Source organism: Arvicanthis niloticus, chromosome 1, assembly GCF_011762505.2.
Source record: "Arvicanthis niloticus isolate mArvNil1 chromosome 1, mArvNil1.pat.X, whole genome shotgun sequence".
Taxonomy (NCBI): domain Eukaryota; kingdom Metazoa; phylum Chordata; class Mammalia; order Rodentia; family Muridae; genus Arvicanthis; species Arvicanthis niloticus.
In genome coordinates, this window is record NC_047658.1 from 95265711 (window position 1) to 95293448 (window position 27738).

General features: G+C 47.4%; 1 protein-coding gene across 2 annotated transcripts; it reads left to right on the forward strand.

The window, feature by feature from the left end:
- Itgad (integrin subunit alpha D) lies at nt 1-27651 on the forward strand. 2 transcript variants are annotated; one of them, XM_076911253.1, is made up of 30 exons: nt 1-114; nt 1695-1800; nt 3653-3756; nt 3887-3957; nt 4091-4205; nt 7192-7322; nt 8312-8457; nt 10766-10919; nt 11017-11167; nt 11348-11421; nt 12627-12756; nt 12842-12984; nt 13159-13299; nt 13387-13596; nt 14257-14387; nt 14483-14640; nt 15466-15620; nt 15864-15992; nt 16737-16810; nt 16990-17131; nt 21421-21588; nt 21683-21762; nt 21871-21954; nt 25371-25446; nt 25571-25678; nt 25764-25841; nt 26013-26126; nt 26266-26367; nt 26686-26796; nt 27226-27651. In XM_076911253.1, the coding sequence occupies exons 1-30, from the start codon at nt 78-80 to the stop codon at nt 27337-27339; spliced, it is 3537 nt and encodes a 1178-aa protein (XP_076767368.1). In that variant the 5' UTR covers nt 1-77; the 3' UTR covers nt 27340-27651. The 2 variants fall into 2 exon arrangements, with proteins under 2 accessions (XP_076767368.1, XP_034372422.1); XM_034516531.2 differs by having other exon boundaries at nt 21475-21588.
- The last annotated feature ends 87 nt before the right edge of the window (nt 27652-27738 follow it).

Here is a 27738-nt window from a genome sequence, read left to right on the forward strand (position 1 = left end):
TTATTTTAATTACCCCCAAGAAGGTTTAGCACCCTGGAGGCTCTACAGCTCTCTACTTCCCAGTGCACTGCTCAGTGATGGCCTGTGGACTTGTGATCCTCCTGTGTGGCTGGGGTAAGCTTTACCGTGGGGAAGGGTCTGTGGGTCGTCTTTGCATGGCAGGTTAACTGGGCACTGTCGGTCATCTCCAAGAGCTCTTAGGAAGAGTCAGGGAGAGGGCAGGGGCCTGAATCAAATGGAGGATTAGTAACTTGCCTTCGTGAGCAGAGCCTGTGTGCAGAGCAAATGGCCAAGACTCATACATAGAGGTGTATAGGAAAGGACACAGAAGCCACCATGTAGGAGACAAGGTTGGATCCCACCTCCCAGGACCTGGGTGTTCTCCAAGTCTTGACTTCCAGTAGGCAGGTCCCACTGCTATCAAGAGAATAGCCCACAATTTGAAGTCTGTATTGGGACTACATTCATGTCTCATTTAAAAATCAGATTCATACAGAAGCCCAGATTTGCAGCTTCTCTTTAGAGATGTTGGGTCTGGGTATGGGGCCTGCTCATGGTACCTGCTGACTTCATCTTCCACTGAGGGTTTCAATCTGGCTAAAAGGGGAGTCACTTGGGGCGGGAAAGAGCATGTAGCTTTTGGATCCCAGCTCTCTAAACATCTGAACTCTAAGTTCAAATGTCTCTCTGGCACCTACTCAGACAAATGACCATTTTGGAGTGTCCTTGTTCCTGACTTTGTAAAGTAAACTCCAGAATCTGGAGACAGCTGGGAATCTTAGTGGAGCGGGGAAGAAGGAAGGTTGCTTAAGGATATGAGGGAGCAGAAAGGCTTTTTGAAAGGTAGAGACACACTGAGGCTTTGGGCTCAGTCATCAGAAAGGGGAGTGTGACTTAAAGCTCGGGAGAGCATGCTGAGATCCTGCACACACTAGCAAGTGGCTGTAATGTTGAGGGGAGCAGCGGGTATAGCCTAGCATGTCCAAAGCTCTAGCTCAGTCTCCAGCCTTAAAAGTCGGAGTGAGGCATTCCAGGACTAACACAGTAGATGGGCTAAGTCCAGATCCTGGTGTCCTTTGAAATGGCTCGGAGGGGACATTTTCCTGAACTGTTGCCATCTGCAATGGGTTTGTTCATTGTTTTGTTTCTTTGAGATGGGGTCTTTGGTTTTGGCTGGCCTGAAACTCACGATGTCGACCAGGCTAGCATGAAATTTACAATGCCTTTGTGCCTCTGCCTCAAGTGCTGAGATTACAGGCGTGAGCTACCACATCTGTGGGTGTTTTATTTGGTTTATTTTTTTTTAAAGTGTTACATCTTTATTTATTTCGTGTGCATGTATGTGCTGGGGGAGTTCAGGAGTGTGGGCGTGGCATGCAGGTGAAAGTCAGAGGACAACTTCCTTCCCCTATGGGGGCAATCCCAGGGATGGAATTCAGGTCATCAGGCTTGGTGGCAGGCAACTGAGCCATCTCATTGGCCTGAGTTTTGGTTAGTTTTTAGGGAGGGAGAAGGGTGGGGACCACACAAATGGCTAGCCTGGAACTACAGTGGAGGCGCAGTGGGAGGAGACGGGTGGTTCTCTTGTGCAGATGACATCCAAATATGAAGTGAGGTAGAGTATCAGGAAACCAGGAGGCCACTGGGGATTTGGCTACTTTGATGACTTCCAACCCTCCTGCTGTATTCCCCAGTTCTAGTTTCCTGTCATGGGTCTAACTTGGATGTGGAGAACCCCATCGTGTTCAGAGAGGATGCAGCCAGCTTCGGACAGACTGTGGTACAGTTTGGTGGATCTCGGTAGGAAGGCCCTGCCTGCTCTCTTATGCCAACTCCCTTCAGGTTATGTGGATAGGTAGCTGCTGGTGGTAGCTGGGAGAAATACACCTTGGGTGAGAGAGAAGTCCTTCCATGTCTCTTCTGGGGCTTCTGACACCTTCGTTTATTGTCAATGGGCCCAGAAAAGGCCATAAATGTATAGGTAGGGCCTGGTCTTGAACAGGAGCTTTTGAACCTGTCCTCTCAGGAGGCATCTATGTGTGTGGCCAGTGTAACCACACCATACCCACACTCAATACACCCACAGTTTAGTGTTCTATTTTCAGGCTCCTAGCACTGTTAATGGTTTCACTTCTGCATTTGTGTTTTGTAGGGAAAGAGTGGGATGCTGGGAGTTGGAGGTCTTAGTCCACAAAAGCCACTTCCATCTCAGTGTCTCTCTCAGAGTTACTCTCTTTCTGTCTTGTGGCCACCGTGGTGTCCTTTCCTGGCATGAGCTGGGCATGGTTAAGGTTGATGAAGTTTCCCCAAAAGTATTTAGAGCTTGAGGAATTGGGGAAGGGGTGCTTAGAAACTGCCAAAAGACTAGGAGACCGGGAAAAAGTATCTCCAATCCCAGAAAGCCCCACATTTTTATTTTGCATTGACGGCCACAAATTAGATTGCTAGCCCTACTTCAGGGAGCTCCTGCTCTCTTGTCCCAGAAGTGAGGACCAAAAGATTTCAAGTTACATGTGACACAGGTATAATCAAAGTTTGGGAAGCCAGAAAGGAAGGGAGCAAACCCAGGCAGGGGATTGCAGGCCCTGCCACATCGGTGCTGGCAGTGAGCCAACAGGGAGCCACAGAGATCCCTGGATTCCGAACATAGAGCTGCCTCTTCAGGCAGCTGGCAATCTGGGGAGATGAGAAAAAGCTTCAGGTACAGACTCTAGATTCTAGATTGGTAATTTTCTGATTGCTACAAAGCTGTGTTTGTCCTGACTTTAAAAAAAAAAAAAACCAACACAACGGAGACAGGGAAAAGGCCAAGTTTCTATAGAAAGAACGAGGTCAAGTTTGCTCTTCATTTGTGTCATCAGGTCACAAACCCTGGAGACACCCAGGAGGTTTTCCTCAGGGAACTCTTGACCCCTCCATCACCCCCTGAATTATGGATGACACACAGAATTTTGACTTTCTGTAAAGAACCACTCTTAAGAGAAAGCCCTTTAGAAGCCCATTGACTTAAGGCTTGCTTGGCCTATGAAAGGACACCAATATTTGATTATTTTTCTTGTCTGGGTTGGGAGACTGTTGGTAGTGAAAAAATGTTTCCAATTGAAAAAAAATCCCCTTGGGATGTTTTACAAATAAACTATTTGCATTTCTATGATGAGAACTAGATACAGATTCTGATATAATCGTGTTAAATTGTCCAATTTAAATTGCTTTCACTATATTTACATTTTTTATAATTGACCATAATCACTTTGCTTGTAAAGCTTATGACCTCAGAAAGTTGTTCCACTTAACTCAAGGAGATTACTTCACAGGTGGCTTAGAATGGCAGATTCATAAAGTAATGGGAAATGTCATTTTGGTGCAAAAAATTGTTTTGGGAAAAAAATCCAAACTATTTATTTACTCAGATATACACATATCTACATATTCGTGCATTTGAAAAATACACATACATATGCAAACACATAAAAACCAAGGCAGTGAGCGTCCCTTACATGCATGTTGATAAAACACAGGACTGGTTTCTAAATGGCCTCTCAAGAAGCCCAGACTGTCTCCACAAAGTCTTACTTCCTCATGGCAAGGCTGTTCCTTGTATTCAGTGTGCCCCTGTTCTTGCTCTGACTGCATATTGTGATTGTTCCTCTAGACTTGTGGTGGGAGCCCCTCTGGAGGTGGTGGCAGTCAACCAAACAGGACAGCTGTATGACTGTGCACCTGCCACTGGCATGTGCCAACCCATCTTACTGCACAGTGAGTGATTATCCCAGGTATCAGGGTCCCCAGTTCTCCTAATGTGTTCCTCTTAGCAGATTTAAGCTAAGAGAATCCCCCTCAGTGAAGTTATGTGGTTGAGTGTAACTATGCGTATCTGCCTTCTCAGTTCCCCTAGAGGCAGTGAACATGTCCCTGGGCCTGTCTCTGGTGGCTGCCACCAATAACTCCCAGTTGCTGGTGAGTTCTCTGGGTCACAGAAAGGTCATGAGAGGCATGGTAGGGACTGGAGGAGGCTGGGGGTAGGGATGGGAGTTGGGGAGAAAGGATATGCCCTGGAAGCAATGCTCACAGTGGTGGCCTCTGTTTTCAGGCTTGTGGTCCAACTGCACAGAGAGCTTGTGCAAAGAACATGTATGCAAAAGGTTCCTGCCTCCTTCTAGGCTCCAGCCTGCAGTTCCTTCAGGAAGTCCCTGCTACCATGCCAGGTGGGTTTGTTGAAGATGAGGCTTCTGGGGAGCAGAGCTGGCATCCCATGATTAGAGAATGAGACCTTCTCCTGCTCCCTTCTGAGGGCTGCATGTGACTTAGGAGGAGCCTTGGCAAGCCCAGCAGGTGGGTGGGAGCACATTCTGGCTGGCAAAGAGGACAGGAACTCCAGCTGGTTGTGACTGGATCAGAGGAGAGCTGGTGTGCTGGCCAAGCAGAGTGTGAAGGTCTCACAGCTGCTACAGGTGTCTAGACACTCCTTAGTTTTCTTCTTTTGGCAAAAACATGTCTTAAAGAAGAGAAATCTACAAGGAAGACAGCGTGGGTGGCTCCTGACTAAACTACCAGGACTCTCTAAACTCTCTCTCTAAGTGGGGTGGGGTTGGGGATGACAGAGCTGCAGAAAGTGTAATGCACAGTCGTGGGTCTGTCAGTGTTGTTCATGGAAAAAATGGGGCCTTGGTGTTGTCTCACTGAGAGTCAGTCTGCATAATGGTGGTATATCTAGGCTCAAGCTTTTTCACGTATCCAGGTAATAGCCCCTTTCTCTGGACTTTAGCTTACTCATTGATAAAATGAGGTTAGTGTCCGTATAGTTATAAAGATGGAAGGATTTAAGGTAGACAAAATGATTAGATCCCTGCCTGGCGCATAACCTTTATTAGTAATATTCTGTCAAACAACTACATTTGCAGTGGGGGGGGCGATACAGATAAACTGCCTCATCGCTAACCTGTGGATGGAAACCAGGGGCCTTACAGGATGCTCACTGAGAGATGCTCACTGAGAGCAATGTTTTAGACTGCAGAGGCCATGATGAACAGTGAACGATTAGCGCATGTCAGAGCAGCAGCAATGACACCATCCCTCAGGGGTCACTATCGATTCACAGATGTCCCTGGATGTCATAAAGTTGGCTGCCAAGAGCATAGGAGCACACACTATGTACAAGAGAGGCAGGTTTAGTACAGTTAGAAAGAACTAGGATCTTCTGTCTACCATCTGGGACCAGGAAGCGCTGGGTACTGGCAGTGGGGGTGAGGCAGGTTTAACTGGTGAGAAAACCACTATCAGAGAGGCCCCACTGACAGAAAGAGGCCACAGAGCTCAGCCAACCCCCACCCAGTTGGTTTATTGCTTTGCGAGACCATCAGCTCTATTCAGGCACTTGCTGTTGGAGAGGATGCATTTAGTTCTGCTGCAACTTGATATCCCAGAGCTGGGTGGTACCCAAGGGGGGCTTCCCTTTCTCTGAGGTGATGGGGAAGGGATAATGGGGAGAGATTTGTGATGGTGGGACTGGGAGGAGAGGAAGGAGGTGGGGGCTTCGATCAGGATGTAAAGTGAATAAATAAATAATGAAAAGGGGGGAGGGTGAAGAAACAGAAGAGATCTTTGACAGAGCTTACCATAAACCTGATAGAAAACAAGGATGGCTACTTTATTATAGGGCTGAAAGCATGAGCAGAGATACAGGGCAGCAGCTGCGCAGGTGTGTGTGGGATAATGCAGTAGTGTCTATTGCATTAGGTTACTGCAACAATAAAATTAATAAATATGTATATGAGGTGTTGAAGACAGGGTCTGGGGACACACTGGAACAGATAACTGTTGTCATCATCATCACATGCACCAGATATCTCTAGGCCTACAGAAGAGGGGATACCCGAGACTGTGGTCACTGCAGAAGCAGAAACGGAAGTGGCAGTCCTCCACTTCTCCCAGCACCCTTGAGGCTCTGGTGATAGGAGCAGGTGAAGTGGGGGATGGGAGATCAGAGAGAGGAAAAAGCCTTTTCACTTTGATGGCATGTGGGAGGCAAGTTGTAGCTTTGAGGCCTGGGTGTGACACCTCAGGGCTGTGCTGGTCAACTTGCTCGCAGTCCTATGCATAACACAGGATGTGGGTGTTAGTGGAGGCCACAACAGGGTCCTGCACATAGCCCACGACCCCAGCATGAGCAAGAGGACAATCTGAAAGGCCCTGCTTATGTACATGCATGTGGTATGTCTTTCTCCTTACAGTGTGACCTCTGTGAGGCCAGAGCTAGTATCTTTTTGAAAGTTAGGGCTGTGAGCCAGATCTTGCCAGAAACAGCAGATTCTGAGGTTTGAGAATGTTCCTGAGAGTAATGCCGGTAAGCAGGACGATAACAGTCTGGGTAGAAGGCAAGTACTGGTTAGCACTTCCCTTCCCACAGAAGCATTCTCTGCAGGAAGGAGTGAGAGGCTCAGGAGTTGCCTGCAAGGTGTGCAGAGAGCTTCAAGCCTGCAGTTTTCATGTGCTGTCTGCGACCTGTGCTTGGGTGGGCATTTTGGTGACATGGTGGCTTTTGAGTCAATCCTGTCAGGGACTCCTCACCATGCTCTTGTTAGAAACTTTAAACTGGACTTTGATGCAATTGTTACTTTGGTCTGTAGTGGTTCCCTTTTTAGGGTGACTCTGGGTTGCATCTGGACAAGTCTGTCACACAATAGCAAGGTGAACAGTGATATGGTTCTTACAGACGCTTCTAGGACCTGGGAGTTTGGACACTAGTTGACCCCATATGTAGGGTGTAACCCTAGCAACACACCTGTCCAGAGGGATTCTTGGGACAGCGAGAGCTATTGCTAGCCAGCTCCATGTAGCTGCAAATGAATGCCTTAGTATTGGAAGGGGATGGACCTGGCAGCTTACTCATTATTCTCTGCCGGGCGTTCTGCAAGGCTCAAGAATTTCTGGCACATGTAGTGGTAGGGACAACAATCCTTACAGGAGGCCGTCCTCTGTACTAATGTAGGTGTTTGCTGTCCCTTGTGCTAATTGAGCTGTTTGCTGTTGCAATAATCTGGTGTGGTAGGCACTACTGTTATTCTCATCTTAGAGATGAGGAAGCTGAAGTCCAGAGAAATTAAGCAACTTGCCTAAATTCACGAGCTTGGAAGAGGCCAGGAGATGACTGAGGCCCACACATGCATCTGACTCTTCTCTCCTTCACTGCAGAGTGTTCGGGACAAGAGATGGACATTGCTTTCCTGATTGATGGATCTGGCAGCATTGATCAAAGTGACTTTACCCAGATGAAGGACTTTGTCAAAGCCTTGATGGGCCAGTTTGCAAGCACCAGCACCTTGGTGAATACTGGACACTGTGGCCTGTGGCAGGGTGACATAGGTGCAGGAAGGAGGTCCAGCACAGCTGGTGGGGGAGGAAGTCCAGTGGAAGAGATCATGGCAGGGCTAAGACAAGGGCAATGTACCAGTTCAGGGCTCATTTAAGCTCTGACCCAAGAGGCTTTCCTGTGGCATCTCCTGTGCATCCACATGTTCCACACTTTCTAAAAATATTGAAAGAGCTGCTCACGATCATGCATGCCTGCAGTCTCAGCGCTTGGGAGACTGAGGCAGCAGGGTCATGTGATCTCAGGTTCAATTGGACAATATAACATGACCTTTTCCAGACCCCACCCCCACAGCAAGAAATTTAACAGATAAACACACACCAACAACAAAAGGATTTTTTAAAAACAACACTGAAACATCACTGTAGATAATTCAAGCAAGTGAGTGAAGTTTTTCTTATTGTGTTTTCTATATAATCTATGATATCTTTAACTTAAAGTACACAGGAAATGAATTATAAATCCAAAACTATTCCAAGAGAAAAGGCTAATTGAAAATAACAGAGGGTCACTGGGGCACTTGCTGCACAAGCCTGAGGACTTGAGTTCTAGCCCTGGAACCTGTAGTGGAAGGAGAGAATCAACTCGTGAACCTTTTTCTCTGACCTCCACATGCTCATCATAGCACACCACACACACACACACCACCACCACACACATGTACACACACACGTACACACACACATGTACAAACACACACACACCACCACATACATGCACACACACATGTACAAACACACACACCACCACATACATGCACACACACATGCACACACATGTATAAACACACACACACACTACCACCACCACCACCACCACACACCACCCCTCAGAGAAGGCATGAGAATGAAGGAGAAGGGAGGGGAGGGCAAATGGAGGGATGAAGGAGGGAAGGAACCATGGGGAAATTTCTGAACTTGGGGCTTCCACTGGCTTTTGCAGTTCTCCCTGATGCAGTACTCAAACATCCTAAAGACCCATTTTACCTTCACGGAATTCAAGAGCAGCCTGAGCCCTCAGAGCCTGGTGGATGCCATCGTCCAGATGCAAGGCCTGACGTTCACAGCCACAGGCATCCAGAGAGTGGTGTGAGTCCCCTCCTGCCTGCTGCTGCCTCAGATGTGGTCTCCAAATCACTTCTTAATACTGAATTGACATAGTTCTTAGTTCTTCTCTGGAGGCCACAGGAGGCTCTGGAGGACTAATGGGGAGGGAAGGGGTATACGTCCAGTTCCCAGATGTGAGACCAGACTCCTTTGCAGTTATTTTCCCTTTGCCTGGTTCTAGAGACCTCAACATGCTCCTTCTTCTACGTGTCTGGTCAGCACTGGGGCCAGGTTGTCACTACAAAACACACATGCTGTGGTGGGTCTGGCAGAGGGGGTCTGCTGTGAAGCAGTGAGTCTGAGTGTCCAGGATCCTTGGTTTCCTGCACACCCCTGGGATCCCTGCACACCCCTGGGATCCCTGCACACTCCTGGGATCCCTGCACACCCCTGGGATCCCTGCACACCCCTGGGATCCTTGCACACCACTGGGATCCCTGCACACCCCTTGGCAGGGATCCCAAATAAGAGATACTCTGGCTAAATGCACTCACTCTTCTTTGTGGTGACTCTTGTACCTTGAACATAAGATGGAAAATGCAAGGGATTTAAAACCACAGAGTAGTGCCCTCCTGGGATCCTTCCTTAAGCATTCAATGCTTTCCCACTGGTAAGACCTGGGAAGGGAAATTATATGAGGCAAAGAGACAGTGGTTCACAATTCCAGGCCGGCGTCCTGTATGCCAGGATGCACTGTATCTCTCCAGCAGCTCGGATCCCAGAGCTAGCCTTATCCTAGGCTTAAACTTGGATACAGCTTGTTTCTGTCCAGTGCTGAGTTAAATTTCTTCTCTCTTTCCTTCCCTTCTTCATCTTCTTTCCCTCCTGACTTCTTTCCCATAATTTTGTATATTAGAAACAGGAAGTGGTACATTCAAATGAATCAATAAATCCCACATGCCTGGAACAGTCCAGATTTGATCACTCGCCTTTATGCACACTGATGGTATATAATCACAACAGGGCAAAAATAGATTTCCTCTATTTTTAAAGGAAATCTAAATGTATATAATATTCCATATTGTGCTATAGTTTTGACTTCTACTTTTCACAAAGGAGCTGAAGAAGTGGAGTTAGCATTTGCTGAATTCCCTCCTTAATGTTGGGTGCTTGTTTTTGTCAAGTGTTCTTGGAGTGTTCTGGCTTAGAGTGTGGGGCTTCCCTGTGACATTTTAAGCATTTGTTAGAGTTACTCCTTCATGTTCACTGTTATGTCATCTTCCCAATGACCAGACACTGCTTCAGACACCAAATCTGGTGGCTTCAACAACACACATATTTTTTCCTAATCCAGGTGAGGCTGGCAGTCCAGCTGTTTCTGCAGATGTTCTTTCATGTACCCAGAGCCCAGAGAGCTCCTTCACAGTCCTGGTGCTCATGAAGGACTTGGGAGAAAGGGCTCATGTGGAACAGCTGGACCTATGTCTACGTGTAGTCTCTTTCCGTGGGCTATTCCTCGCACCTCTGGCAGAGTAGCCAGTCTTTTCTTGCTCTGGCTCAAAACTGTGGCTATGACTTATCTAAGATAAGTCTAAGATAAGTCTAAGGTAAGATAAGATAAGATAGTCTAAGATAAGAGTGGTTGCCCGGCAATGCAAAATAAGCCACCACACTGTGAAGGATATTTGTGAGTCAAGGGCAAGCCAGGTTCTTAGTGGGAGAACTATTTGGAGCATTTTTAGAGAACAGTTATGGCACGTTTACTATTATTTTGCTTGGAAGGAATCAGAGGCTCAGAGAGGTTAATTAGCACATACAAAGGATGTCTGACTCCAAAGCTTCTGCTCCGAACCATACTGCCTCCTAGGGATGAAGCTCATTGGTATAGGCTTTAGTAAATATCTAATATAAAATACCTTTATTATTAGTCTTTGTTTTTAGTATAGCATTCCAGAAGGGAATCCTTTCTCTTTTCCTTCCTTCCTTCCTCCCCCACCTTTTTTTTGGGGTGGTGATAATGGAGTTGGTAAGAATCAAGGGGATAGGTATTAGAGTCAGGGTGTGTGTGTGTGTGTGTGTGTGTGTGTGTGTGTGTGTGTGTGCGCGCGCGCACGCTTGCACGTGAGTATCTGTATCTCACTATGTAGCCCAGCCTGGTCTGAAGCCCATTCTCCTCCTGCCTTGGCCAAGGCTTGGCTTGCACATCTGTGCCACCATTGACGACTCTGAATAATTTTTACAGCATGTTTGACAGGTCCTGGGTTCCCAAACATTCAGAGGAACTACAGCCTTTACAGTCTTTCCAGAATCAATTATGTCTCAATAATCATTTCTCTTTATTCTCTGACAGGAAAGAGCTATTTCATAGTGCGAATGGGGCCCGCAAAAGTGCTAAGAAGATCCTAATTGTCATCACAGATGGGCAGAAATACAGAGACCCCCTGGAGTACAGAGACGTCATCCCCGAGGCAGAGAAAGCTGGCATCATTCGCTATGCTATTGGGGTACAGTCTCTTCCTCCTTGGGTTCACAGACCCTGCCTTCTCCTTACACAGTGGAGGTCCAGGGGGCTTCTACTGTTTAGAAGCCACTCTGTTGCAGGTGGGAGATGCCTTCCGGGAACCCACTGCCCTGCAGGAGTTGAACACCATTGGCTCAGCTCCCCCCCAGGACCATGTGTTCAAAGTGGGCAACTTTGTAGCACTTCGCAGCATCCAGAGGCAACTTCAGGAGAAAATCTTTGCCATTGAGGGTAAGTGGGAACACGTTCCAGCCGTGGAGCTGAATGGCTTGCTACCCTGGAGTCCTGATTCTTATCCTTATTTACAAGTCACCCCAAATTTGCCCCATAGAGCTCAGGCCTCAAACCCATTTTCCTTCTGTTCTGACTCCTCATAGCTTTGGAGAATCTAAGTGACATGTTTACCCACAGGAACCCAGTCAAGGTCAAGTAGTTCCTTTCAGCACGAGATGTCACAAGAAGGTTTCAGTTCAGCTCTCACAAAAGTGAGTGGAATGTGTGTCTGATAAGCAGGCATCAATTCTGGGCCTCCCGTGGGCGGGGTGGGGCCGAGGCAGATTTGTCCTAAGCTCTCTGATTGGTCATTGCTATCCACAATCTGGGGATAAAGAAGAGCAGGGGCAGCTAAAGCTCTTCCAGGGACCACACACTCTAACGGGTAGAGACCACATAGGGAGAATTCAGACTATACTGGGTATTGGGGTAGAAAAATAAAGATGGTCAGATGACACCGAGAGATGAGAAAAGCTCAGCCCTGGGAAACTCTCAGAAACAATTTCTGGAGTTAGAGGGGAAAGCAACTGAAAAGGGGCTGGGGCAGAAGTAAAGCTGTTGTGCCACACAAAGAGAGAAAAGATGGTGTGGATACAGCAGGAGCAGAGTGAGCAAGGGGCAGTGAGCAGCTGGAGAGGTGGGGGCCCTGGAGCACACGGACCAGAGAGCTAACAGACTAACAGTGCAGCGAGGCTGTTTGAAAAAGGGTATATATATATATATATATATATATATATATATATATATATATATATATATATATATCATCTGAAGATATTTTCTAATAATTTTGGGCTGAGCAGAGTATGGCAGAAATGAAACCAGGTTGGTTTTGAACTGGTCACGGGAGCTATGTCACAGGAGCTTGGAAGGCCATTAAATACTTCTTTCTGTGTTTTTATGTTTCTCAGTTCTCTATAATCAAAAGTTTAAAGGTGTAAATAAGGAATGTTGGGAAGCACGAGGTAATGTACCCCAGGGCACTGCAGATGGGGCTGACTTTGTTACAGAGGAGCTGAAAGAGGATGGGGGGTGAGGATGAACATGCCCTATGTTTGGAAACAGAGATAAACGGCCCACGTTCAACTGTTTTGGAAAGGATTCAGGTGACATTCCAAGGAGACATTCTGGTGGTTTCCCAGCAGAATGGTGCCTACATATTGGGTTTGGGCAGGTCTGATCCTGGTGTGGGAGAAGGTAGAACACATGCCAGGAACCAAAGAGGCAGGAGAGGCAGAAAGGAAACAGAGCTGACAAGGGCAACTTATGGGGACACAGGAGTTTAAGTGCAGACACTGCTGGTGAAAACTAAGGAAGAAAATGAGGATAGGTGTGTGGGACAGGCTTCTCTGGATTAGAAAAGCATCCTGCTCCAGCCTGTCCCAGCCTGCTCAGTCCTGGAAACCTTTCCTCCCAGGATGGACCAGTTCTGGGGGCTGTGGGAAGCTTCAGCTGGTCTGGAGGTGCCTTCTTATACCCACCAAATATGAGACCCACCTTCATCAACATGTCTCAGGAGAATGTGGACATGAGAGATGCTTACCTGGGTAAGAAGAGGCTGTGGGGGGAGAAGGGTGGGGCGAGCTGCCTGAAAACAGGACAAGCCTTTGTGCTGAGGTCTGGGCCCCTCAGGTTACTCCATCGCACTGGCCTTTTGGAAGGGGGTCCACAGCCTGATCCTGGGGGCCCCTCGCCACCAGCACACGGGGAAGGTTGTCATCTTTACTGAGGAATACAGGCATTGGAAGCCCAAGTCTGAAGTCAGAGGGACACAGGTTTGTATGGAAGAAGCCAGAGTGGAGTGTGAGACTGGGCAGTAGGGTCAGGGTGGAGAAGAAGGAGATGAACGGGCTCTGGGGCCTGTGGAGGAGGTTGTGGTACTGGGAGAGAGGCAGGACCTGGCCAGAGGAGGCATCTTTAGATGACTTCAGACTGGGTGGCCCCCCCAGATCGGCTCCTACTTTGGGGCATCTCTCTGTTCTGTGGACATGGATGGCGATGGCAGCACTGACCTGGTCCTGATCGGAGCCCCTCATTACTATGAGCAGACTCGAGGGGGGCAGGTAGCAGTGTGCCCCATGCCTGGTGTGGTAAGTGGTTAAGAGTGCTGGCTGGTGGCATCTGGGTATGGATGGAGGTCTGCCCAGGTTGGGCCTGACACTGCCTTTGTTCTGCAGAGGAGCAGGTGGCAGTGTGAGGCCACCCTCCATGGGGAGCAGGGCCATCCTTGGGGCCGCTTTGGGGCGTCTCTGACAGTGCTAGGGGATGTGAATGGGGACAGTCTGGCGGATGTGGCTGTTGGTGCACCTGGAGAGGAGGAGAACAGAGGTGCTGTCTACATATTTCATGGGGCCTCCCGACTGGACATCACTCCCTCACCCAGCCAGGTGAGGCCTTGTCAGTCGGCTGTAGCTCCTTCTCCCTCTCTATGTCTTGGGTTGGCTAAATTCAGCCTCTGAGTTCTGGCAAGAGTGGCTGTTGCTTTTCTCTGTTTCTTAGTGGTCTGTTTCCCTGAACTAAGTACAAAGCATGCTTGCATCAACGCAGCCTCCACTGCATTGTGGACAGCTTTCTGAGTAAGAGACGAAGCATGGACATCAAGTCTTGAGTCAGACCCCTAACAATAGCAGCCTTCATTTGCTGTGTGTCCATTGTCTAAAGGATTGATGTACATTCTGCAAGCTTTAGCGGGGTTTTTTTTTTTTGGGGGGGGGGGGGGTGTTTGTTTTTTTTTTTCCTTCCTGAAAAGATAGCAGTGAGTGCACTAAGCACTCCAGGTACTAAGTATTTTCTGGGTGACTGAACAATGATGAACAAATAAATCTATTTCAATTCTGTGGCCCTCATTCTACATCATTACTGCTTATGCCCTCAGGACAAGCTGGACTTATAAGAGAGTCTGCTTCTCTTTTTCTGAGCGTCTCCTAAGATCCTCTCCACCCCACACACACTGCTTGCTTTAACTCCAGATCCTTTTTTTTCTTACTCTCCCAATCTCTGGATGCCATCATCCATTGGTTTTTATTTTTCTTTCCCTTCTTGATCAGCGGGTCACTGGCTCCCAGCTCTCCCTGAGGCTCCAATATTTTGGGCAGTCATTAAGTGGGGGTCAGGACCTCACACAGGATGGCCTGGTGGACCTGGCTGTGGGAGCCCAGGGGCACGTGCTGCTGCTCAGGTGAGAAGTCGCGCACCCGCCACCCTTGCCCACTGTGTCCACTTGCTGGACCTTTCTCAGCATCATGTTGTCTTCATTATCATTTATATGCCCAGGAGTCTGCCTTTGCTAAACGTGGCGATCTCTATAAGATTTGCCCCCACTGTGGTGGCAAAGGCTGTGTACCAGTGCTGGGAAAGGACTCCCACTGTCCTCGAAGCTGGAGAGGCCATTGTCTGTCTCACTGTCCACAAAGGTTCAACTGACCTGTTAGGTGAGTGTTTTCCTAAAAATGGGTCCAGCACCACCCTGTTAGAAGCCTCTAAGGCTGTGTTCAGGACAGAGCAAGCCCAGGAACACAAATCTCTCAACCCTTCCTCAGTTGCCTGAATCAGCCCTGAGATCTTTTCTTCACCTACTTCATTCATCCAGGCTCCAGGCTCCTGTCCAGGAAGGCCTGTCTCCTCTCCTTTCTGCCTCAGCCTCTGTCCCTGCCTAAGCTATCACCTTTCTGGCTGTGTCCACCGGAACAGACTCTCTTAGTGGTCCTTACGCCCATTCTTACACCGTCTCACCCACTGTCTGATGAGAAACCAGACTTGATTCCAAAATGTGAGACTAGACTTCTCACCCTAACCTTTAACCCCCTTAAACTGCTTTGTCTTCAGTTATAGAAACCCAAATCCTTTCCTGTAGTTCCATCCCAGCTTTGGTCCCTCCTTGAGTCTTCCACCTCCGTCTGTCGTCTTCCTCCACGTGTTTTCACGCGTGCACCAGCATAACCCTTCCCGGGAGTCTTAGTCTACCAAAGTTTGGGGACATTCTTTTCCCCATACTTCATTCATGTATCATGTGTTTAGCTCCTTTATTAGACTGAGATTCATGAGTGAAGAGACAGTCTGTCTATCTGTCCATCTGTCTATCATCTGTCTGTCTGTCTGTCTGTCTGTCTGTCTATCATCTAGCATTGTCTCTCTATGTGGATTCCCAAAACTTGATGCAGTCATGGAAAGTGCCCAATAAGAATAAACAAATAAGCGTAAACAGCAAGTTCTGGGTTCTAGTTGGTTTTGCGTTTTTCCTTTCTCCTTTATTTCAGGTGACATCCACAGCTCTGTCAGATATGATCTGGCGTTGGACCCCGGCCGTCTGATATCTCGTGCCATTTTTGATGAGACTAAGAGCTTCACTTTGACTCGAAGGAAGACTCTGGGCCTTGGTGATCACTGCGAAACAATGAAGCTGCTTTTGCCAGTGAGGATTTGGGTTTGGGGAGAGCCAGGGGTAGGACTGGTGGGGGAGGAGCCAAGACTAGCTTGTCAGTCCGGCTCCCTAGTGTGTGCAGGAAGAATGAGGACAGTGAAGCCAGAGAGAACACAGCTGGGAGGACAGCCTGGCTCCTTAGCCTGGATGTAGTGCTATCTGGAGGCAGAGGAGGAGGAGCCCACGATGAAAGGGAAGACTGATGGTGGTCCTTCAAAGTTTCTTCTTCCTCAGGACTGTGTGGAGGATGCTGTGAACCCTATCATCCTGCGTCTCAACTTTTCCCTGGTAGGAGACTCTGCTTCATCCACGAACCTTCGTCCTGTGTTGGCTGTGGGCTCACAAGACCACATAACAGCTTCCGTGAGTAGCTTCCAACGGAGTCCCAGGCACAGGATGGCTACATTGCGTATCCACATGCTTGACAACTCACAGTACATCCTCATTGTCAACCACGAGCAACAAATCCAAAACGCCCCCTCAGCTTCTAAGGCCCAGTGTAGCTTGTACCCTTGCACCCACCCAGCTAGTCCCGTTATGTCTGGACGTGAACACATTCTACACACTGTCTCTCTTCTCCCATACTTACCTCCAAGCCTTTGTCCACTGTAATTCTTCTTTGAAAACCATTTCCTTCTCCCTGTCTGAAGTTAAGTGCCAACCTCGGCTCCTGATCACACCTGGTGTCTCCCACCTCCCACGTTTTCTCCAGCTCCCAAGTCAGCAATGACTATCCCATTTCAAAGTGATGTCACTAGGGAACAAAACACTGCATCTGCATTGGTAACTGTCGTGGACCCCACATTTCTTGGGCATTGTAGCCATATCTAAGTCACCTGAAGTTTTCACTTCCCCAAACTTCCACCCAGTGGAAAACTCGTGTCTATTACTGGCACGTAGATTAGGAATGTCTGCTGTGTAGCTGCTGTGGTGCATATTGGGCACAATCCAACTAAGGCTTCTTGTGGTCAGGTCAGGATCTTCAGCCTGTATCCATTCCTTGCTAGTGTCTATGAGAACCATGGGAAGAGAGATGAGCTAATAGTCCAATGAGGTCAGAGACTCAACTAGACTTGGATGCTAAAGGAGCAAACCATCTTGTTTCAGCTCCCATTTGAGAAGAACTGTAAGCAGGAACTCCTGTGTGAGGGGGACCTGGGCGTCAGCTTTAACTTCTCAGGGTGAGTGTGGTCTCCTTCCATGTGCTGAAACACTTGAGACCCCCGACTCTCTAATACAATGAATTCTGTTGGAATACTATCAGCACGTGGGTTCAAGAGTTCTCACCACCTTGCCCCAATCCAATTTCCAACTTGTCTCCAATGGAGTCACCCCATCAGGCTTGACCTTCTCTCCTCAGCCTGCAGGTCTTGGTGGTGGGAAGCTCCCCAGAGCTTACTGTGACAGTAACGGTGTGGAATGAGGGTGAGGACAGCTATGGGACTTTAATCAAGTTCCACTACCCAGCAGGGCTATCTTACCGACGGGTGACGGGAGCACAGGTAAGCCGGTCTGTTGGACTCTACTAGACGGTCGGGGCCTTTTCTGTTCATGATACCAAAATACCACAGGCTGAATAAGTTGTAAAGAATTATTTTGAGAAGAAATACTAAAAGATAATGATTTTGGCTTATGATTCTGGAAGTGCAAACCTAAGAGATGCATCTGGTGGCAGTCTCAAGGTAGAGTCTCAGGGCAGTTCAAGGAATGATACGGCAAAGACGTCTGTGGGGGTTTTCTTTCCTCTTCAATCATGGGGCTCCACATCAATGACCTTGTCTAATTTTAAACACTTCCCAAAGGCTCCACTTTTAAATGCCACAGTCTGGTTAAGTTTCTCCCTTCTTAATAACTCACAGCAGGGGTTATGTCCACTCACACATAAAAACTTCACACACAAAACCTTGCAATCCTCAGGCCATTTTCAAACCAAAATGCTTCTCCCCTGCCCTATAACCTCCTGTTTCCTTCTACCACATATGTGGTATTAAATATCATCGTAGATAATAGAAAAGTACATGGATAAAGGCATATTAAACATATGTATCAATTAATAAACAATACTGAGCAAATATCCATAAATTAGTACCTAGTCAAAAGTAAAAAACCTACCAGCATTCTCAAAGCCCCCGACTCTGTATCTTTCCCTATCTATAACCCCACTCTGTCTCCTAAGATAATCATATTTTTAACTTCTTGATAAAAATTTCCAGATATTTGTATGTTTGCCATCCATGAGCGTGTCCCTAAATCAAGCTGTTCAGTTTTGCCGGTGCTTAAACTTCATGTGAACGGAAGCACGTTGTGTGTGCTCTTCTGTGTCTTAACCCTTTCCTTCAGCATTGTTTGTGAGATTCGTCCATGTTGCTGCATGTAGACAACCTAAAAGAGGGAGGCATATTTAGCTCACAGTTTAGAAGGTGTGTCAGTCAGGGTTTTTTTTTTAAAGAAATGAAACTGATATAATGAGTATATATTATTATATATATTAAAGGGAGTGTATTAGACTAGCTTCTTGTTATCCAGGAAGTCCAGCAATGGCTGACTCTGGACAGTGAGGCAGAGAATATGGGAATTTCAGTCATGAAAGTGATATCGCAGGAATCTCAATCTGGTGCTGGTGTCCTTGAGGGCTCCTTGGAGTGCTGCTGGCCTCCAGTCTGTGCTGGAATCCTGGAAAAGATGAGTTTAGTACTAGCCACAGCAACAGGAGAGATGAATTTGCTAGCTAGTGCTGTGAGGTAATTCCACCAGAGAGCATTCTGGTGGCTGTGTAAGGAAGTTGCCAAAATTATGCAGCCCTGAGGGTTACTGTTTTCTTTCTTTCTTTCTTTCTTTCTTTCTTTCTTTCTTTCTTTCTTTCTTTCTTTCTTTCTTTCCTTCCTTCCTTCCTTCCTTCCTTCCTTCCTTCCTTCCTTCCTTCCTTCTTTCTTTCTTTCTTTCTTTCTTTCTTTTTGCCTTTCGTGAACAAAATGCACATCCCGGTTAACACACTTTGGTTGTCAAGAATAGTTAGCAAAGAAGCAAACTACAGGAACCATGAAGCAAGGTTCGTGCATCCAGAGGTCTTTCTGGAGCCTGAAACTATGCACCAGGTCTTCTATGGATCAGCCCTTTGTTCTGGTGAGGCCAGGTGTTGGGACCTATGTGCTGGGTTTGAAGGTCAAAATGTTGCCATTAACATGGTGTCAGTTGTGCACAGGTCTCAGGGCCTATTACATTGGAGTGAGGGCAAGCAGAAAAAGAGCAGTTTCCTTCTATGTCCTTTTCTGTCAACTGCCACTAGAGGTGTGTCCCAGATTTAGGGTGGGACTTCCTACCTCAATCATATTAAGAAAGTCCCATCACAGATGTGCCCATCAGCTTGGGGTCCAGTTGATTCTGAATGTAATCAAGTTGGCAACCATGATTAGCAGCCATCACAGGTGAGGTCTGTTTGTGGTAGGGAGGGCACAGTGGCTGCAGCGTGGCCTCTGTGGTGTAAGTGAGCCAGTTATGCCTCAGCAGCAGAGAGGAAGCAGAGCTCAAGCAGGATGCTGTAAGCCTCGAGACCCATTCAGAATAACTTGTATCATCCAGCTAGGTTGTATGCCCCCAGCATTTTACAGCCCCCCAGACACAGCACCATCAGTGAGGACAAAGTATACAGACAGGTGCCATTCAAACACCAACACAACGGTAGAACAGTTTCGCTGCTGTGAGACCCCTGTATGAACATGCCCACAGTTTATCCGCTCTGCAACTGATAGCTGCTTTCCTGATTTGGGCCATGACTGTTCTTGAACTGGTGTCCTGGTGTACAGTGGATGACAGTTTGGAGGTTTATGTCACACATGGATTCTATAGCCTTACCACTTTTAGAAGTGTTTTTAACCTATTTACACTCTGTGAGCAGCACGTGAGAAGACCTGTGTCTGTCTGTCTGTCAGACTTTTCAGCTGTCGATGTGATCTCCGGATTTCCTTACAGCTTTTGTTTGGAATATTCTAGAGAGGTTATGCGACTTTGTATATATTTTATGATCCTTTGGGATGTGTCTATCTACATTTTTTTCTGTTCTTTCTTGTATTTAAAACATTGGCCAGCACAGTGGCACATGCCTTTAATTCCAGTACTTATGGGGCAGAGACAGGCAGATCTCTGTGAGTTTGAAGTCAGTCTAGTTTACATAATGACTTCCGGGCCAATCAGAGGTATACAGTGAGATCCTGTCTATTAAAAAATAGTGACAAAACCCCTGGGTGTTGTGGCAATCACTTTTAATGTCAGAACTATTGGGAGGCAGAGGCAAAAGGATCCCTGTGCATTTGAAGCTAGCCTGGTCTACATAGTGAGGAATTCTAGGCCATTCCAGACTACCTAAAGAGACCCAGTCTCAAACGCTGATTTGCAAGGGGCCTTACATATGCTAATGGTCCTAGTCTAGTGATGAGATAGTGATAGTGTTCCGGTGTCTGCATTGTGTCTTAGCACAATTAAGGTTGTCTTAATTCAACTAGAATTGAGTTTATCACTTTTCATTTACTCTTAGTATTTTTGTATATGAATCTTATTTAAGAAATATTGTCATCTCCCACTGCCCCAGTGTGTGTCTTCCCACCTGCCCATAGACCTGAGGCCTCTGCTCTTTGTCCCCCTCCCCAAGACCATACTTTCTCCCAGACATATACACCAAGGACCACTGCCTCCCTTCCGATAGCCACTCTGTCTCCTTCCTTGTTCCTGCCAACTCCAGCAAGATCTGACGCCTATCAGAAACTCAGTGATGACAAAGTGTCATGGTCCCAGGCTGACCTTGAACTTCTGAAGTTGAGGGTTACAGGCATTTGCTATTACACTCAATTTATGAGGTTCTAGGAATCAACCATGAAACAATTATATAACATCCCCAGCCCAGAAAAGGTGGTTAAGGACACTTAACACCAAGATTGATGACCTGAGCTCAATCCCCGAGGCTTCTGAATCAATCTCTCTCTCTCTCTCTCTCTCTTTCTCTCTCTCTCTCTCTCTCTCTCTCTCTCTCTCTCTCCAACACACACACACACACACACACACACACACACACACACACACATGAGCACACACATGGGGGCGAGATATATGTGTAATAAAAGATTATTTAAATTTATAAAAGTGTTTCCTGGGGAAGGGATGTAGTTTAGTGTTGGGGAATGCACCTAACACGCATGGGTGAGGTTATAATGAACTGTATTCCCTTTAAAAATCTGTATAATTTTACTTTTGTACAGATAAGCCTTTTAAAGTACTAGAGTTTATTTTAATGCATAAAATAAGATTTGGATCCAATTTCATTTTTCTTTCTGTACTTTTATTTTTCAATGTGGGATGATTTTTCTTGGTATCATTTATTGAGAAATCTGTCATCCTCCGACTGCTTGGCAATGCCACCACCGTCATACGCCAGTCCTATCTATACATATATGGCTAACTATGCTGGTTTACCATCACACCCCCGCCCCCCCCACACACACACCATAGTCTTAAGAGTTTTAATGCCTGGTCCTCAGTTGGTGGCACTGTCTGGGAGGTCAGGGGCTGCAGCCTTCCTGGATGAAGTGCACCACTGCTGGGTCGGGGTCAAGAGCAAAAGCTTTTGGCTGCTTACAGCTTACGCTTGAAGCTTTATATCATGGTTGAGGTCGTGAGCCTCAGTTTGTGCTCTGGCCACCATGCCTCCCCGCCATGGTGAACTCACTTCCCTCTGGAACTGTGCCAAGTAAACTTTTCTATGTTTAAGTTACCTTGGCCATAGATTGTTTTTTTTTTTTAGCATAGCAACAGGAAGGCAACTAATGCAGTAACTCGAATTCATCTCTCCTGTAAGCAACCTCATCAGTACCCACTACGCTTGGCATGTGAGGCTGAGCCCATGGGCCAGGAGAGCCTGAGGAGCGGCAGCTGTAGCATCAATCACCCCATCTTCCGAGAAGGTGCAAAGGTCAGTGCTATCTGCCCCCTCCCCCAATCCTCAGCGCTGGACTTCCTTTACTTTCCCATGAGCCTCTCCATGTCTTCTTTTGTTCTCCCCTCAGGCCACCTTCAAGATCACTTTTGATGTCTCCTACAAGGCCTTCCTGGGGGACAGGCTGCTTCTGAGGGTCAGCGCAAGCAGGTGAGCCCAGGAGAGGTATTGTACATCATTCCCAGTCCAGTTTAATGTCCCAGCTGGGTATCAGTTTCCTGGATCCCTTCACAATCGTCTTCCTCTCTTTTTCTCCAGTGAGAATAATAAGCCTGAAACCAACAAGACTACCTTCCAGCTGGAGCTCCCAGTGAGGTACACGGTCTATACTGTGATCAGTAGGTAAGAATCCTTAGCCCTCCCTTGCACCTTCGACCTTCCTCCAAGCCTGGAAGCTTTTAGCTGGCTCTTTCTGTAGTGAGCTTCTGAATCAGTCTGTTTCATGATAGTGACTGAGGCAGGATCCTTATAAAGAGAGGTTTCTTTAGCTCCCAGTCTGGAGGGTGACCATCTAAGCAGCAGAGTGCCAAATTTGACCAGAGTCCCCTGGACCACAGATGGCAGAGGGCGTGCCAATGACAGAACAGTGAGCTAGAAGATGACCACACAGCTAGGATACGGAGGCAAAGCAAAAGAGGAGGTGACAGGAACGTCTCCCTAGGTTCTCCCCTCATAAAGGTCTCACCCCTTCCCAACATTGTCACCTGAGAGCCAAGCTCCCAACACACGAACCCTCAGAGAACACACTCAAACTGTGTCCAGTCTGGAGCAGCCTCTAAGCTTCCTTCTGCAGAAAGTCTTGGGTGGGTTTCCAGCTGCCTGTCTGTCTGTCTGTCTGTCTGCCTGCCTGCCTGTCTCTGTCTCTGTCTCTAGATAGCACACCATGAAAAACTGTATAATGCTCTGATATGCCCGTCTGCTGGTGGCACATGCTCACTTTATCTCCATTGCTTAACTCCTCTTCCTCCACTACTCAGTCTTCCTTTCTCACAAAGCTTTCCTCGGCGCTAGACATGGTGCTTGACTCTAAGCGAAGCTATCAGAATGAGAGCATGACTTTCTGGGCATTGCGCGTTGGGAGCTTGACCTAACATGATAGGTCTGTCACCACACAGAGGCCAAGTAAGGTCAGAGGAGGGTAGAGCTCGTAGGAGAGTCACGGGCAAAGCTGCTGCTGTGGGTTTTGAAGGGGGTTAGGTGAGCACAGGGGCAGGGTAAGCTAGAAGTAAGCAAGTGACTTTCCAGAGTGGACTGTTACTCCATAGAGGGGAGAACTGTTGGGAAGCCTGAGAGAGTCCCATGGGTGGGGTTTGCTGCTGTGGAGAATGGGAGGGAGTAGGGATCAAATGTGCCATTTTCAATGATATAACCCATGGATTACATGTATGAATTTCCTCTTTTCTCTGTAGGAAAACACAGCTTACAGTTAAATATACTAGAGATATTTAAAGCATTGGGTTTTTTTGTTGCTGTTATAATGGGGTTTAGGATGAATTATTCTTCTTCTTCCTATTATTATTATTATTATTAATTTCACTTAATCCTCTGGATAACTACATTGTTATCTCTAATTTTATCAATAAAAAATATCAAGAGGTTTACTAACCTGCCCCTGTATTCACCAGGTAAGCCACACTGCATGTCTCCTACCAGATCACCCCGTGTAACAGGGTTGCGTATGTGGTCCAAAGCAAGCAGGCGAGCCCAAGGGCTTCTCTAGAAAGGGTTTGTGCCTGTGTGCATGTGCTACATACCTCTCAAGACTGAGGAAGGCCGAGAGCCCTATTCAGCTTTGAAAAGAAGTTTAAGGCCAGGGAAATGGCTCAGAAGGTGAAGTCACTGCCAAGCCTGATGCCTGGTACTCACATGGTAGAGGCAGAGAACATTAAATGTGCACGGTGGCACACGCCCTCCCCCAGCTAAACAAATAAATGTAAAATAATTGTTTTTAAAAAAAGAAAAGAGGTTTAGAGCTGGAGTTTTTAAAGTAAGAAAATGGAAGCAGAGACAGAAGAGGTTTGGGAGGCACAGAGGAATCCCGGCTAAGAGAAAACTCCCGATGGTTATAGAGAGCGCAGGAGTGCGGGGCTCTCAGTAGCCCTCCTGCGGGACTCCAATGAGGCTAAATGACTTGTGCTTCGGGCTCCTCTGTTGAGTAGGAAGTGGTGGGTCTGAGGTGAGAACTTGGGCAGTTCTTCAGCAGTGACTTGGTTCTGAGAACTGAACCTGGGGCCTAGTGCTTGCTAAGCAAGTGCCTGCCACACGGCCACATCCTCAGTCTCCTCTGTGTTGTTAACTGTCCAGTTGATGTGTGAAACTGTCTGCAGAAGCTCTGGGTAGATGCTTTGGCTTCTTGGTGCTGATGAAGCATGTTGGCCCTTCTTAGAGCTCAATTCTTTTTTTTTTTTTTTCTTTTTCCTTTCTTTTCTTTTTAAACAGGGTCTCACTATGTGGCCCTGGCTGTCCTGGAACTCATTATGTAGACCAGGCTGGCCTCAAACTCACAAAGATCTGCTTGCCTGCCTGCCTGCCTGCCTGCCTGCCTGCCTGCCTGCCTGCCTGCCTGCCTGCCTGTCTGTCTGCCTGTCTGCCTGTCTGCCTGTCTGCCTGTCTGTCTGCCTGCCTGCCTGCCTGCCTGCCTGTCTGCCTATCTGTCTGCCTGCCTGCCTGCCTGCCTGCCTGCCTGCTGGGCACGACGATACCTTCCTGATTAGTTCTATTGAGATTTGAGACGTCATCAAGCACTGAGAAGGCAGGGACCATGACTTAACTGTTGAAACCCTCAGGACTATCCAAACACCCCGCAAAAAGACTTCTGTGTGTGAAACTGTTTATTCATGTTAGCAGTGATATTTGATAATACATTTTCAAAAGTAAATATGTTCTTCATTACTTAATTTAAATGTGTATTTTTGATAATTTCATACATGAGCAATTATTTACACGACCTACTCCCCCTCCCTCTCCCCTCCTACTATTCCTGTGCCCCTCCCTACCCTCTTTTGTAACAGTAAATGTCTACTGAAAGCCATGGGTTGTAATCCTTGCATTTGGAAGGCAGAGGCAGGAAGATCGCTGTGAATTTAAGGCTGGTCTGGGCTATGGATGGACCCTATCTCACAAGTACAAAAAGAAAGAAACATGAAGAACTGGTAGATAGAGATCTGTCAGCATTTAGGGACCCTCTTGGCTTGAGTTCCTGGGCCATCTCCTTTCTCATGTGCCTGCCTGCCCCAACACGACTATCTGCTTTCATGCCTGCCACCAGAGACAAGTTCACTCCATTTGTCCCAAGTAATCTAGCTTTCCCTTTGTAGGCCCCCATAGGCTAATTTATTCTGGCAGAAGACTTCGTAGGAGCTCCCAAGGCCTCTTCCTATCTACTGGACTCTCAGCTACAGGAGGCACATAAGTGCTTTCCCACCACTGGGAAATGTTGATCAGTACAAGAACTGTGCAGACATTGGGTCTAGTGAAAATAGCTAGAACTTAAGAACATTTTCTGCCAAAGAAGGAACTGGAACAGATCTTTGGGGGTATAAAGAAGTCAGTGCATCGAAGGAAGAGCTGGTAACTCCAGTGCCTGGCAAAGGCTCCGTGAGGAGAGCAGTGAAAGCTGGCACCATGGCTGCAGATGCATTTGGGAGGGCATTGTTATTTTCCTGCATCAGCTGCTGGGCCCAGTACTCTGCAGCAAGCTGTGGTTCAAACAGAGATGGGATCGGAGCTGTTTTTCACTAACTTGCCGGTTTCTCCAGGCAGGAAGATTCCACCAAGCATTTCAACTTCTCATCTTCCCACGGAGAGAGGAGAGAGGCCGAACATCGCTATCGTGTGAGAAGTGGGAGAATATGCATGTCGGTCTCAGCTCAAGATGGGGCAGCCTGGAGAACTAGGGGTAAGAAGTAAATAGGTGTGCTGCAGGGATCATACCAATATCTGGTCTCCATTCCTGCAGGTCAATAACCTGAGTCCACTGAAGCTGGCTGTCACTGTTAACTTCTGGGTCCCCATCCTTCTGAACGGTGTGGCCGTGTGGGATGTGGCTCTGAGGAGCCCAGCACAGGTACCAGCCTGTGGTATTTCTTTCTCCAGAATCCCTTTCTATAATAATGCCATGCTCTTATCAAGAAAATCTCCCCCACTCCTAGGGTGTCTCCTGTGTGTCACATAGGGAACCTCCTCAGCATCCCGACTTTCTGACCCAGATTCAAAGACGTTCTGTGCTGGTGAGAAAAGCCCATGTACTGGGGGACACAGAGGGATGTACTGATGAATTAGAGTTGTGTAGTCAGCCTGTGATTTTATATTCTCTACTCAATGTTAGCCTTTATTTCATCTTTTTGTCTCTTTCTAAGTAAAGATCCCCTCTCCTCAGCTTTATCCCCTCCTGTCCCCAGGACTGCTCCATTGCTGACTGCCTGCACCTCCGCTGTGACATACCCTCCTTGGGCATCCAGGAAGAGCTTGAGTTCATTCTGAAGGGCAACCTCAGCTTCGGCTGGATCAGTCAGGTACATGGCCAATAGCAGAGGCCCTCCCCTGGTCCATGTGTGCCTGATGGGTCTGGGGTATCCTTGAGTCAGGGCAGTTCTTCAACCATGAGCTACCCCAGATCTAATTTCCAGCTCTGCCCCACTCCATCTTTTGCAGACATTGCAGAAAAAGGTGTTGCTCCTGAGTGAAGCTGAAATCACATTCAACACATCTGTGTACTCCCAGCTGCCAGGGCAGGAGGCATTCCTGAGAGCCCAGGTAGTGGCTGTGGCAGGTGGGAGCCAGGCTGCTGAGAGGGAGGGCTCTGAATGTTCAGTCTGTGGTGCTGGCTGGGGGTCTGCAGTCTGGAGGGAGGATGAAGGTCCCTAGACACTGGGAATGCATGAGTGGTTCTGTAGCTCAATGGTTGGAAGCATTCATGGGCCTTGGCAAGGGAGGGGGATAGGTGTGTGTGTGTGTGTGTGTGTGTATGAGTGTGTGTATGAGTGTGTGTATGAGTGTGTGTGTGTGTGTGTGTGTGTGTGTGTGTGCATGTATGTGTGAGAAAGAATGGGCACTCACTGATTTTCAAATCAGGTGGAGACGATGTTAGAAGAATCTGTGGTCTATGAGCCTGTCTTCCTGGTGGCGGGCAGCTCCGTGGGAGGTCTGCTGTTACTGGCTCTTATCACAGCCGCACTGTACAAGGTGAATTGTTGGTTTTACTTCTTTTACCCAACACTACTAGCGTTCACCACCAGCTCTGCTGTGCACACAATGGGACAGTGAAAATTCAGATCATGGCTATGGAGCAGGCTTGGCCACATGTTCTGTCCCTATCACATGAACATGCTTGGTCTTGGTCTTCTTTTTGAAATAACAGTAAGACATATACCACAGAACGGCTGAAGTGAAACAGACATGCCGTGTGTGCAAATCTGCCTAACAGTGAGCCCGTGGCTTTCTCCTCCAGCTAAGTGTATAACGACTGTTTGGCACATGGTATTTCTCAGTCTGTTCCCATGACTGCTCTGGCGCACGGCTGGAAGTTATTTTAGTTCTCTTATCTTCAACTTTTCAACTTTCTTCCCTCCCCTCTTACCCATTTTTTTTTCCCAACTTTATTGCATTTTATAGGTTGGCTTCTTCAAACATCAGTACAAAGACATGCTGAATGGCGAGCCGGCGGATCCTGACACAGCCAGCCAGGCAGATTTCAACTATGAGACTCCTCTACACCTTACATCCTAGGAATCCACTTTCCTGTGTGTCTCCACCATGAAGAGATTGGCCTTGCTTTTGCCTATGAATCTACTGGCATGGAGACAGCTCTGGGCTAGCCTGGGAAACTTCCCAGGTATGATGCCATATCTCCCAAGCTGAGAGATTTTTATGCTTTTGCCCATGTGTCAGACTTCAGAGCTGATCCACTTTTTTTTTTTTTTTTTTTTTTTTTTTTTTACTGTAAGAGCAGGGATGGGGTCAACATAAATTTATATGGATAAGAATTACCACACAATACAGACTGAGGAGAATATGCTCAATGTTCAATATATTGCCTGTATGAATTTTTTAAAAAATAAAATGAAAATGCAGAGGGAAACATCACATTTTCCTTATATAAAAAGTAACTTGAACCCAGATACCTTC

Bases quoted from the DNA above. Each gene is read 5' to 3' on its own strand.
- Itgad (XM_076911253.1), top strand. From the start codon at position 78: ATGGCCTGTGGACTTGTGATCCTCCTGTGTGGCTGGG. The intron at 16,811-16,989 runs GTGAGTGTGGTC...TTCTCTCCTCAG, and splicing joins GTCAGCTTTAACTTCTCAGG to CCTGCAGGTCTTGGTGGTGG. The intron at 25,679-25,763 runs GTACCAGCCTGT...CCCCACTCCTAG, and splicing joins CTCTGAGGAGCCCAGCACAG to GGTGTCTCCTGTGTGTCACA.